The sequence below is a fragment of the Fulmarus glacialis genome, unplaced genomic scaffold (assembly GCF_000690835.1).
Source record: "Fulmarus glacialis isolate BGI_N327 unplaced genomic scaffold, ASM69083v1 scaffold4709, whole genome shotgun sequence".
Classification (NCBI taxonomy): Eukaryota; Metazoa; Chordata; class Aves; order Procellariiformes; family Procellariidae; genus Fulmarus; species Fulmarus glacialis.
The window spans coordinates 67205-80195 of record NW_009231266.1 but is presented as its reverse complement, the minus strand read 5'-3'; the positions used below and the strand labels follow the sequence as shown (position 1 = coordinate 80195).

The 12991-nt window shown below is 39.9% G+C and overlaps 1 protein-coding gene across 1 annotated transcript in view; it reads left to right on the top strand.

The window, feature by feature from the left end:
- The window catches only part of CNTNAP5 (contactin associated protein-like 5), a gene marked incomplete at its 5' end in the record, with an annotated part of 86095 nt that overhangs the window by 31998 nt on the left and 41106 nt on the right, over positions 1-12991 (top strand). Inside the window, 3 exons of the mRNA XM_009584488.1 lie at positions 6379-6506; positions 6666-6836; positions 8944-9162. Coding sequence (XP_009582783.1) covers positions 6379-6506; positions 6666-6836; positions 8944-9162 — 518 coding nt within the window. The remainder of the gene's footprint in view (positions 1-6378; positions 6507-6665; positions 6837-8943; positions 9163-12991) is intronic.

The following is a 12991-nucleotide window of genomic DNA, read 5'->3' as shown; positions in this document are numbered from 1 at the left end:
TTTCTTTTTATTAAAGCGTTCTAGTGAAAAGTATCTTTTTTCCATCCAGCTCCTCACTATACTTCCAAACTCTGCGGTATGATGACAGCTAATTCTGTCACTGCAGAATAGTGGAACATCTCCATGGAATTTGCTGGAGAATGGGAGAAGACCTCTGCTGAGGGAGCTGAGGCATAAGTTGTCACTCTGACCCAAGCAAGGGGTCTGGAAAGGTGTTAAATGTGACTTGACTGTAGTTTATGCATGCTTCCAAAAAAGAGAGATTCCTGACTGTTGAAAGCTCTTGCTAGTGGGTGGGAACATTGATAGAAATCCAGTGGCTGCAAGCTAAAGCTAAATCTAGTTCAGAAAATGTTTTCTTTCTTTCTCTTCCCCTTCCCCAACACTAAGAACAGTTAACTGTTGGAACAAGTTATATATACATGAAATGGATTTGCCATCAAGCTTCAAGCACTTACCTTCAAAGAGATTGTCTTTCAAAAGATGTGCCCTGTTTGAAACAGAAGGTGCATTCTTGATGCAGGCATTATCGGGGAAAGGTGTTAAACTGATCTAAAGAATAAAGCATTTCTGAAATGCAGAGAGGGTTGTGATCTTAAGTCCATTCTAGAGATCCTTCGGATCCCTAAATACCTCTCCCAGGTATTGTTGGTTGTGTTGTGTTTCAGGTTGTGTTTCATCTCAAGCAAAATTCTCTTGCCTTGGCAATGAAAGTCTTGCTGCTCACCAAACCTTTCGTTTAAATGGGAGGAACCTCTTTCATGCCCTGATGGCGCATGAATGTCCTGAAGTCCGTTTGCTACTTTTGCCTCTCTGTCTGGAATCCATTTTCCGCTTCAAATGCAAACACTTGATTGAAGCTAGTCATCAGACCAAACCTATTTCTTACTGGCTGCATTCACCTGGAAACCTTGTGAATTTTATTTTGTACAGAAAGAGCGGCATCTCCGGAAGTCATTTGTACAGGAAGCTCAGGCATCTCAGCAGAGTGTGGTGGGCAATTGGTAGCTGACTGGCCATCTTTTATTTCTATTCTCCAGCCTCTCTCCATTAAAATTGTAGGAGTATCTTCTTCTTTTCTCTTTCAGAACAGCCTTCTTCATTGGGGAACTAAGCCTTTGAGTCTTCCCATTTCCAAAGTTACACGCGTTCACCCCTTTACTGTGCCTTTGGGGTATTACAAGCAACAAGGAAACCACAGGACATGAAAAGAAGCGGGGGCGGGGGGAGCAAGAGGGATATTACTATTGTCAGACCCACCTTGGCTCCCAGAGATATATTGAGTATATCCAGCTTTGTTCTAGGAGGAGAACACGTGGAAGCGAATGAAGCCCTCTTTGGACGAGCTATATTTGTGCAAAGGTGTGCCAGAGCCAGGATGCTAAAACTGGAAGGACTGAAGAGAGCAGGGCAGAGAAACCCAGCCGCTGACGAGCCCAGATTTGACAGGTTTTGTTTGCTCAGCCACTATCCCGCACTGACCCCGTTCCCCCAGAAGCAGTGCAGGCAACTCTGCAGAGCCTGTGAGCTCAAAAATAAACCCTGCCGGAGGTGACCTGGCCTGTATAGAGCTGTCTTGGATATCTGCCTTCATGACTGCATTTGTCAACAAACTAGAAAAGCTGCCTGCAGAGAGCTGACTGTAGCAGGCCCCGAAGGTGTCAGGAATCAGTTCATTATTATCATTACCAAACTCTTTCTCTGTACCTCTTCTCTAATTCAGCAAAATACAGCCACTGCATCTTGCCTTCAACTCTTAGGTATGTCCCCTTCTGCTGCTGTTTTTTTCTTTACCGTGACTCTACATTACTGTACCCAGTAAAGCATTTTTGGATGCAGCTGGTGGGTAAGATAGCAATTAAAACATATTCCTTTGAATTATTAGTGATACAGCCTGCTCAGGGCTCAAAAGTTTCTCCGATGGAAGCCTGTTTCACTGGCCTGTTCCTCATGCTGTTCATTGACATCTGCTGATAATAGTATTCTTTTCCCCAAATGTACTGTATTCATGAAAATCTGTACTGAATATCTGAGCTACTGAGGCTCAGACCCCACCAGAGTTTTCATTAATGTACAAGAAGAAGATGTACCAATAGGGGATCATATGAGAAGAAATTATATTTAATGGCACCACTGCTCTACCATCTGTTAGAAAAAATATGGAAACAGCTACCTAGAGATTTCCAATTTATGATGGCTTACACTGTTAGATAGCATAGAGTGAGATTTTTTTGAGCGTGCTTTTATTAGTAGCCAGGAAGAAGAAAAATAGTCTCATAATGCTACCATCAAAATAGTTATTTGTCACTTACAGGTAAGACTGTCTGTGCTACATCTTAAAGTATCCAGTTGCTGCACTATCACCTTTAGCATTGCTGTACTTGCAGCGAAATGTTTCTCTTCTTTTTTTCCTTCGCTCCCCTCCTCCCCATGCATAGAGCTTTTTTTTGATGTGTAACATGCCTCATAGTTTATTGAGGAAGTCCTTTGGGTAGATACAGACATGGGTAAATAGATGACATGCAACTGTATTTAATACCCATGACTAAAAATATATCACTAATTTAATTTAAAGGGCATTATTGGATTTGGTTTGGTTTGGTTTTGCTTGTGGGAAGTACAAATTGATAATACCCTTTATGCAAAGAGCTCAGAGAAACATCTGTTCATTGAGGGTGCTTTCCACCCTCTGAAAAACATTGATTTTCATCTGAATTTGTGCCGAATTGAGTGCCAAGTCAGGTAAGCAGGAGGTCTACTTCCCAAGTTTGTTAATTTAATTGTATCATTTTCTGCGTGCACAGGACTCCTTTCAGGAAAGGGATCAAACCTGCTTAGATGTTTGTGAAATCACGACTTAACTTATATTCCTGGCCAAGGAACATCACCCCTCAGGACCCTCCTGCAGGCAGGACCCACCCGTAGTTCTCAATACTGAGAAGCGGGGCATAGCGTGGTGCAAAAGGCATGCTCGTTGGAAATGGTCACGGAGTGCTATGTGAAACCCGCTAAGAGAAATAAAGTAGTGGTTTTGGCAAACCTGAGAAACAGCTGTGGAAAACCAAATATAATCTGGTTTTAAGTGTATGTGAACTGCTAGTTTAAAATACATATAAGTAAAAAATAGCTCTGGGAACAGATACAAAAATAATGATTGTAATAAGGTTTTATTTTTGTTTAAAAGACAATCATGTATGTGCACATCATAGCGCAGATGCTTTCTATCAGAAAATAGCACTTTTTATTTGAAAACTGTAGTACATTAAAAGTGATGCCCAAGCCCCCTTCAGGCAAAATTCCAAATCTTTTGTCCAAACTTGGAATATTTGTATTTTGTAGTGCCACAGCAGTGCCTCCAGGAAATTATTGTACAGGTACATGAAGCTCTCTTGCTCCTCTCTGAGGAATAATACACTATATTTGAGAGGCTGCCATGGTGTACCATGTAAAGAGGAGAGGAATTGTGGAGCTTTGTAAGAAATGGAGTCTGAAATAATTCAACTTAAAGAATACCAGGAATTTAAGACACTCAAACCTTAGCTCCCATGAGGGCCTGCATAGTGTCTTCAAATCTCTTTTCTCAGCTGAAACATCTTAGGTGTTGACTTTTCACCAAAAACTTGATTTCTCACCATGAAATAATAATAATAAACTGCAACAATAGGTATGTTGTTCCTGTCATTAGCACATTCTCTGAAGGGTAGAATGTTTTTCTGATAGGTTTTATTTCAGTGTCTGCTTGAATGAGAATACATATCCTTATACAAGTCTTTTTTTCCATGTGTGGGAGAATAAAATACATAAAATGTGCTGTTTGAGCTTCAAGAGAAACTTGATTGAGTTTTCAAGGCATTAACATAAAAGTGTAGATCTTTATTAGTTCTAGAATATTTTTCTTTCTCACAGTTGAGTTATGCTACTAAAATTCTCTGTGACACTGGCATATAACTAGTAAAAACTGAGAGTCATAAAATTCGATATAAAAGAACTTCATGGGATATAACAGAATATCTAATAAGCAATGCAGTTTTCAGAGATGTGGAATAGATATCTTTAAAATGTCACCATTTCATTTTTTTTGTAGATATCTTCAGTGGTAGCTGTAGGATGAGACTGATTTTTATTTTAATGCTGATCATAGCCAGTCAAAAGACTGCACTATTTTTTGAATGAAAATAAATTTGCGGGAAACTTCCCTAAATATTTTGTGATTTTTTTTTTTTTTTTTAATTTTAAAAAAAGTAAATGCCAGCTTAGTTATTCATGTGTATATTGCATATTTTACGTCCTTTTTCTGTGCATCTTTTTGTCTTGCTTTCATTCATTCTGCCTACTCTTCTTCCTCCCACACACTGAAATGCCTTATTTCATTATCTTCCTAAGAAATACTCAAATAATTCAGCTTTTGTTTCATAATCTGTTGAGAGGGCTTACACTAACTTTCAAAGATTGATACAATAAGCTATATGACTATGCTGCTGAGAGACCTCTGTGAAGAGATTTGGAGACCATGTACTTTGATTCATACATGGTATTTTTCCTTCTGAGTCTGTATTGAAGGCATCACTCTGCCTTGTGCCTGGGAATTTCATCTTGCTGCACTTTGTCTGTAATTATCTGCATGTCAGAGACCCACTGAAGCAAGAAAAAAATGTTAGGGTCGGAGAGGGTACCTCTCCTTTTCCCCTTGGAATTATGAGACAATTAACTGTGCTGCATGCAATTAGAAACAATGAAAAATAAATGAAATGTATGCAGCCTTTATCAAAAAGATCAAAATACCCCTTCTATCTTTTCTAACGTTAATGAGAGTAGAGCACTTAGCCAAGCAAACATCCAAGGTTGTGTGTCAGAGCACAGCTGCAGTGTTCATCCTGATTATTATTTCTTTGCTTAAGTCCCGTGTCTCTTCCCACAGCTGGAACTATAATGAGAGATATATTTGTGGAAGATGGTATTACGGGTAGCATAGGTAGTCTGGGATCCTGCCTGGGATGTCAGACTCTTCAGCAGTGGTATCGCTCAAAAAGTGATACCTGTTTCCTTGGCTTTGTTGCATACCTGCCTGAAAGAGCAGTGGGTGTAAATGTGGGATTATTGGCATTTTGGATCTGGTCATTGTTGCCATCCCCATGTGCAGCATGTAGTTTTTCACCTCTGAGCACAGGTGAGTTGAGTCCAGACCCTGCATGCAGATTGCTGGGCCATGCAGAGGTAGGGATCCTTTTCTTCAAAACTATTAAGATTTGGCTCCATGAAGGATGCTCTGCCAGGCTTATGTGCCCAGATGCACAGCAGACCTTAACTCTGAGAAAAAGAGCTAGGAGAAGAAAAAACTCATCGCTGTGGAGATAAGATTCGGTAGCACTCTACTCTCTATAATCAATCGATAGAGAAATACCTCGAGAGGGCAGTTTGGCTCTGGTAAGGTCGGGGTTGGATGCCTGAGGGACTCAGTTCAGTTCATGAAGTACAGTGAGATGAATGCACATCCGTATGCCCTGCCAGAGTCAAAGCCACTGAATCAGCTCAAGGACCAGCGGGCTGCCATGAAATGCCATGCTGCATTTTGGGGACAACAATTTACCCAGCACACTGAGAGTAAAAACAAAGAAATGATCCTTTCTAGCAGCCATGTGTAAGTTAGTCGCAGTTGAAGAATAAGCCTAGCTGATACAAACAAGAGACTGTTGTTCGACAATGCGGTAAATCAGCCTTCAGTATTTCAGTTGCTGAACCAAAATTTCCACAGGCGCGTAATGCAAAGGGCTGATTCAGTGCAAACTCACTCACAATTCAACTGTCTTTGCAGTGTGCTGAGTCAGTTGTGTACCAGCCATCTTGAAGATGGATCAGGTATTGTCTGGCTGCCCCGTGCTACCAGCGAGCTGCATCAGGTATCGCGTGTCCTCTTCCTGCCCGGATAAAGTATAAAGCCAGCACAACTGCCATTATCTCTCTCCAGCTAACACAACAGAAATGCAAACTTGGGCTTATACCTGATCCACATCAAATTCATCCGGCTGAGGAAACTCAGCAGAGCCCAATTTACATTAATGCCCATTGGGCAGAAGGGCAGCACTCTGCCTCGGCTTCACCATCATTCTGCACAACTAAAACACAGTCACAGTCCATACCAGATAGCATCATGTATCCAAATACAGCATCTTCAGGGGTTGGTGTTATGCCTGAGCATAGAGCATACATCTGCACATATGTATCTTAAGCAGCGTGTACCGGTCACAAGTCTTCTAGGTAATTCTGCAAAAGACCTTTCATCTTTAAGTAAGCATCTTTCAAATATTGCCTTGCATAAGGAATGCTGGGGATTTTGTCTGTGGTTAATCTGTCTCTTTCTGTTTGTTTATTATAATCCAGGACAAATGATACTGGCCTCCTTGCCTTCAAAGACCATTTGCCTGTAACTCAGATAGTGATCACTGACACAAACAGATCAAATTCTGAGGCTGCTTGGAAAATCGGCCCTTTGCGTTGCTATGGAGACAGTGAGTACTAGCTCTTCTCAATTTCCATAGGTACAGAATGTTCCCTCTTTTTTTTTTTTTTTTTAAATATATTTATCTGATGAAAGGTGGCTTTCCATGTGCAGCTCGCAGCTGCTGTCCTGTGCCAATTAACTATAGAGAAGGGGGTTGTGTTTGCAGGGCAGTTCTGGAATGCTGCTTCCTTCAACACAGAGGCCTCCTACCTGCAATTCCCCACCTTCCATGCTGAGGTCAGCGCGGACATCTCCTTCTTCTTCAAAACTACCGCCGTCTCTGGGGTGTTCTTGGAAAACTTTGGGATTAAAGACTTCATACGAGTTGAAATAAGCTGTAAGTTTCACCGTCGAGAAACCTTGGTGTATTAGCCCAATTTGGCAGGTGCAGGGAAGTGGGAAGGACATATTTTCTTCTGTTTTGAGATGGTTGGAGCAGCCTGAAGAGGATAAGATGGAGGCATAAAGACTCATAAATCTAGACTTATCTACTTCTCCTGTCAGAGTTTCCCTGTATAGCCTTGGTCGTTACACTTGATTTTGTTATGGCTAGGTTTGTCTTTCTTAAACAAACTGGTGACTGAATTTACTTTTTCAACACTGATAGTATTTTTTTTTTTCTCTCTTTAGAGAAAAGCTACTGGTTAGGTGTACCTGTAGACTGTAATTTTAGTTAAAAGATGAAAAAAATAATACAACCACTGTGATGGTTACTTTTATTTCTGTATCAGCAACATACCCAGTCTGATGCAGCCTGACTGTTTCAGAGGAACTTAGTGTGCATGGTACAGCTCGGAGGTGAGAGTCTATGAAGGACAGGATACTAATGCAAGATAAGTCAGTCACAGTTGTAATGAGCCTTGAATACTTCAAAATCTAGTAAGTGACTGCAGTACAACAGCTACTCAGTATATAAAGTAGGGTAGGAGGGAACTTAATTAGTGAGGTTTTGCCTTACTCCTGTTCTGATGACTTCAAATATTTATTAGTGACAAAAGGGTGCCACGGCTTTCACATGAAATATGACTTCTGTACTCTAAATTCTGTCAAGCTTAGGAAAAACAAACTGAGTGCTATGCATTTTATAACATGCTTATAATACCCCCAACATAAAATTTAATAAAACAGGGCCCCAAGGCCCTGAGATTCATTAAAGCAATGGTAAATGTCATGGTGCATTATCACAAGGTAATGAGGTATGATTTACTATTAATTGCACATCAAAGTCCAATTTGGTTGTTCTTCAGTGTGTACTGCATTTTATTCTCAGGGATATAGAAGTAAAAATGTCATTTTGATATCAAATATAACAAATACTGCAAACAACTAGGAGGATTGTTTAGTGAAAGCTTTTGTATGTGTGTTAAATCTGTACTCCCAGAGAAATGAGTTATTTAAAAATTTGGGGAAAGTCTTGTCTTTTACTCTCAGGCTTCTCATTAATAGTTTGGTGTTGTGTTTCTTGCTGCCAGACGGAATTTGCAGCCTAAAGGCCTTGTATCAAGGAAGTTCTACAGACCAGCTGCTTCGAAGTGAAGCGACCTTTTAGCAGATGCAGGGGCTCAGAATAGATCTTTGTCTATCCCTGTGGAGTGTTTCCTATCTTAACTATCTAAGAAGCAGCTTCCAAAACCAGACCTATCCAATTTGTTGGGCTTGAAATAACAGGTTTTTATGAATTTTCAATCCACAACCTTCTGGTTGTGTGGTCTGTGGACCTGGTTCTTGGTCTTTCTGGTGTATTTAGCATTTTAGGAAGACAAAAAATAATCTGTAACAAGACTGTTAAAAAGTTCTGGCCCCTTTCAGGCTTCCAGCAGAGCAAGACGGACTCCTTTCTGTGGCTGTTGTTTTTCAATTATCGTCCTGTTTCTAGGAGCCTTATTATCTCTGGACGTGTGTTACATATGCCCCTTTAGTTTAGGATCACCGATGAACTAGGTTTTTTTCCTTGCTTCCTGGGTCAGGCTTATTCAGGCAAACAAATGCTTGTAGGATTGTCTCCTACCATTTGCAGCCACGTTCTGTAATTGTTAAGTACGTGCATTTTGAAAAATTTAGTCAGAAAGAGCTCCTTCATCCTTTGCCCTATCTTAACATTATTTGTCCAAAATCTTTTGCTACCATTGTGTGACTTTCGTACAGCATTTGGCACTTTTACTTCAAAAAGAGAACAAACTACTATTTCTAGAGCACTGTAACTGTTATAGCAAAAAAAGATGGGTACCCACAGCCAAGCATAATCACAGCAGAGATCAAACAGTGAGGCTGCAAGCTTAGATTTATGTGTAAGCTGCTGTGTAGGAGATGGGAGGTAAATGATGCTGTACAATTTGCTGACATAAAAGTTAATGGACCCTATATTTATGTAAGATTTCATGATGTCAAAACCACAATTTAATTCAGACCTTCACTTCCTCTTCACATCTGTTCATCTATTCCAGCCCCCAAAGAGATCACCTTCTCCATAGATGTCGGGAATGGCCCCACAGAAGCCACTGTGCAGTCTCCCACACCCCTGAATGACAACCAGTGGCACTACGTCCGAGCGGAGAGGAACCTCAAGCAAACCTCTCTCCAGGTGGACAGCCTCCCCAAGAAGGTCCTGGAGGCACCTGCTGATGGGCACTTCCGCTTGCAGCTCAACAGCCAATTATTTGTTGGTAAGGGCAATTTAAGGGTTTCTGTAGATATGTACAATATTTGTATGTCCGTACCTTGGTAATGTTATTGTTTCACCATTGAGTTTGCACGTGGTAACCTAATTCTGCTTTGTCTTCTTTTACTCCTGCATAGGCAACATAAAGTAAACCCAAACTACTGTCTTTACACTCAAAGCACTAACCGGCTGTGTAATTTGCTGTACGAAATGTGATTTCTCTTTGTAGATGCAATGTAAAAGGCACAAATTCGTATAAGTTTCTGGGGCAAAGCCTGATGACAGTATGGTCTTAAAGTCTGTTCCTTCAAGAATGCCTGCCAAAACCCTTATTTGGCCATAGGGTGCATGCGTGAGAGACATATGAACACACAGTCAAAGCAAATACAGTTATTTTAACTGAAGGTGATCTTTCAAGGGCAGGGGGTGGGGGGTAGAAAAAAAGGAAAAAAAAAACAAAACCAAAATCTCTGTTTGCATATAGTTTTTTTCCCTATCTACCTTGCAAATGAAACCTAGATTGGGACCAGCTTATATTTGTTAATATAATCAGGGTTTACAAAGGGACTTCTCCCTTTTCTATATTCAAACACTGTCTAGTAATCCGCTCAGTGATGGAGTGAGTTGTAACCTGCTTATTATTCAGAGCCACTAAGGTAACTACTGATTCTTTCCTTAAAACGGATTCTCTTACTTAGCTGAAATGCTATAGCAAACCTCAATCTGTCAATTCATTTTAATAAAGTTTACCTGTGTATCCACACCCTTTGATTTAAGAAGATTTTGAGGTATTTATTTGACTTTTTATAGTATATGTGTGCAGTAATTACTGGGCTCTGAATGTAAGGAATCAGTCTGTAAATAAATAGATATAGCTGCATCAATGGCCAGTCGTCCTTCCCACATAGCTGTTGATTTATACATAAAATGATCTCTGATAGACTCAGCCGGAGGAAAGTTCATTGAAGATCTCACAGAAGGGAGGCTTAAGACTCTCACAGTGCAAGGTTTCTTTTTTCTGGTATAAAATGTGCTGGTAATCACTTGTTTCTCAAATGCTAAGATGATCCTAAGAACATGTTCTGCGGGAGGCCGGGCTTGAAGGCAGTAAGGTTGGGCTGCTAGACACCTTAGAAACATCAAAGAAATCTAGCCAAGGTACTGTTTCCAGTTAGAATACTTAGAGAATTTAATAACTGGATAGACTTTTGCAAATTTTTGGTTCTGTCTTTTTAAAGGAGTAAAAATGAAGGATTTATCATAAGTCATCTATCAGATATGTCATATATATCAGCTGCTTACCATCTCACATCTGAAAAGCAGTATCTGCCTATAAGCTTCCTTCTCTGCCTCAGCAAAACAAACAGGTTACCTGAAAAAACTTCGTGGTTTTAAAGTGACATAATTGATGAATTGCATCATAGAAATCCATGGTAGTTAAGGACCTCAGCAGAGAAATACGCCAACAGGAACCCTTGTCAGCAAAGACAAATGCAAAGCTCTGCACCTGGGGCACGATAGCATCGTACGTCTGTACAAGCTGGGGATTGCGTGGATGGGTAGCAGCTGTGCAGAAAAGGTCCCATTGGTCTTGGTGAAGTGAATCTGTACCTCATCTGAATGTAGTGTGCTTCGAGGAACAGGTTGGACCAGTTGATCTCCAGCAGTGACTTCCAACCTGAATTTTTCTCTGATTGTCCTTAATATTTATAGTAAGCTCTAGGACATAGTTATCTCAGCCAAGAGGTGAAAAGATCTCACTGTGCAGTAAATAGATTGCATTCAGTTGTCCATCCACACTTTTACTGAACCCTGAACAAAAGGGACACAAAAATTAATATTTTTAGGAGTGCTTTTTCAGCCCTTAGCTCTACCATCTTGAAGGCCAAAACTGTCCGTGACTTACTGAGTTTTCCTAAGAGCAGTCAGAAGAGATGACAATCTGGGCAGCCTACTGATTCTGACACTGTTTGTCCCCGGGTGCTCCAGGGAAAAGTGGCAGAAGTCCAAAAATACACAGATGTGGCATAATTTGTCTCTACTGAAGGTCTCATTCCAATCTCTAATAGGAAGCAACTGATTTAATACCTCAACCATGTGGAGTGAATTTTATCCCATCTGAAAAATAAATGCATAAACAACACTGTAAAAAGGAAAGAAGCAACAGCACATAATATCACTCCCTACTCCCCCTATAATCCACAACATATTTGTTTCTGCAGCATTCTGCATACTGACAGTGATTGAGGGGTTTCCACAATTAGTATGCACATTCTTAATTAATAATCTAGATAACTGATGTGATTTGCTATTTTAAAAATGTTCCAAATAGTTTTTGATTGAATCTCCCTATTTCATTCCATTTAAACGTGGAACTTTGTTTGGAGGTAGCTAGTCATTAAGATATAACCTTTTTTTTTTCTTGATTCTTGTCCAGAATCAATTCAAATATTTTGTAAATCTCATAAATAAGGCTCAATGTCAAAATTTAATTTAGTTTATTTATCTTCTGGAAGGATTTATTGATCCTTTGGGATAAAGGAACTATATAAGTATCATGTAGCATTATGATGATGATCGAATGGAGATCCACTGTAGCTTTCAAACTGCAATTATTTTCCTGTTCCTTCAGAGACGTCAGCCTATATGCAGTATATGTGAGGCAGTTTTGTGTCTTTTCCTTTTAGGGAGTTATATACAGTAGATCAAAAATATAAAATAAATTTGGACATCTGTAAAATTTGACTACAGGGCGGTCGGCATATAACATATTTTTAAAGGAGTTCTGCTGGTTTGGACCAATTAATTCCTAGTCAACTGTTTCTGCCTGTTTTATGAATGAGTTATTTACTTCTGTTTTGGCCAGATTTTTCCTTCTTAACCCAAAACCCAGATATATTTGGATCTGTATGTAATAGAAGAATATAGCTTTTGGGTTTTTATGTTAGTCTGTTGGGTTTTTTTAAAAGTTGGTCTGTCAAACAGACTTCTTACTTTCTATGATTTATAGTAAAGAAAGTTGAACAGAAGCCTTCTCCAGCAATGTTAACAAAACAGTTGTAGGCAGTCGTGGAGCTATGCTTCATTTACTTCTGATCTGGTGATACTGACACGTTGTGAGGAAGTTAATCAGCCTTTAAATACTTCGTAAGGATGGGAGTTAAAGAAGGCCTGACTTTCCTTGGAAGTTTATCTTCAGATTGACTGACTTAAGTATTTTAGGAGATTTAGGCTTTTACTGAAGATTTTCCAATGACTAAGCAGACAAGGATTTCTCTTTTACGCGTGTAGGTTCCTTTATGTCCGGTAATGGATGAATTCACACTTCCCTCTTCCTGAATGGAGACCTTGATGCTGTTTCTGTCTTTCTTACCCTGCTATCAGTTTTCTTGAAATATGGGAGAACGTAATATTCTGTCTCTTGAATTTGGGCAAGGAATTAAAAAAGACTGCATTCAGAGGTAAAAATACTCCGCGTGGGTGAGCAAATATTCTCTTCCATAAGAAACCAAACCAAAAAAAAAAAAGTCACAACAACTGTCTAGTCCTTTGAGATGGAGAAAATCTGATTGTGAACTAATGCAAAGCTGTGTCCTGAAGACTGTGAAAAATGTGAACTTGAGTTGTCTCAGAGGGACACTAACTGATATATAATGACAGTGAGTTCAGTGTTTGGATGTCATGGTTGCTTATTCCAGCAGAGAAATTCAGGTGTTCAGAGACTATAGCAGAGCCTGGGAGTCTCACCATGACTTACGTTGTCCCTATGCTAATTTTGAGTTGTGCATGTTCTTGAACATGCCTGTCTGGGTCACTGGTAGAGTAAAAATCAA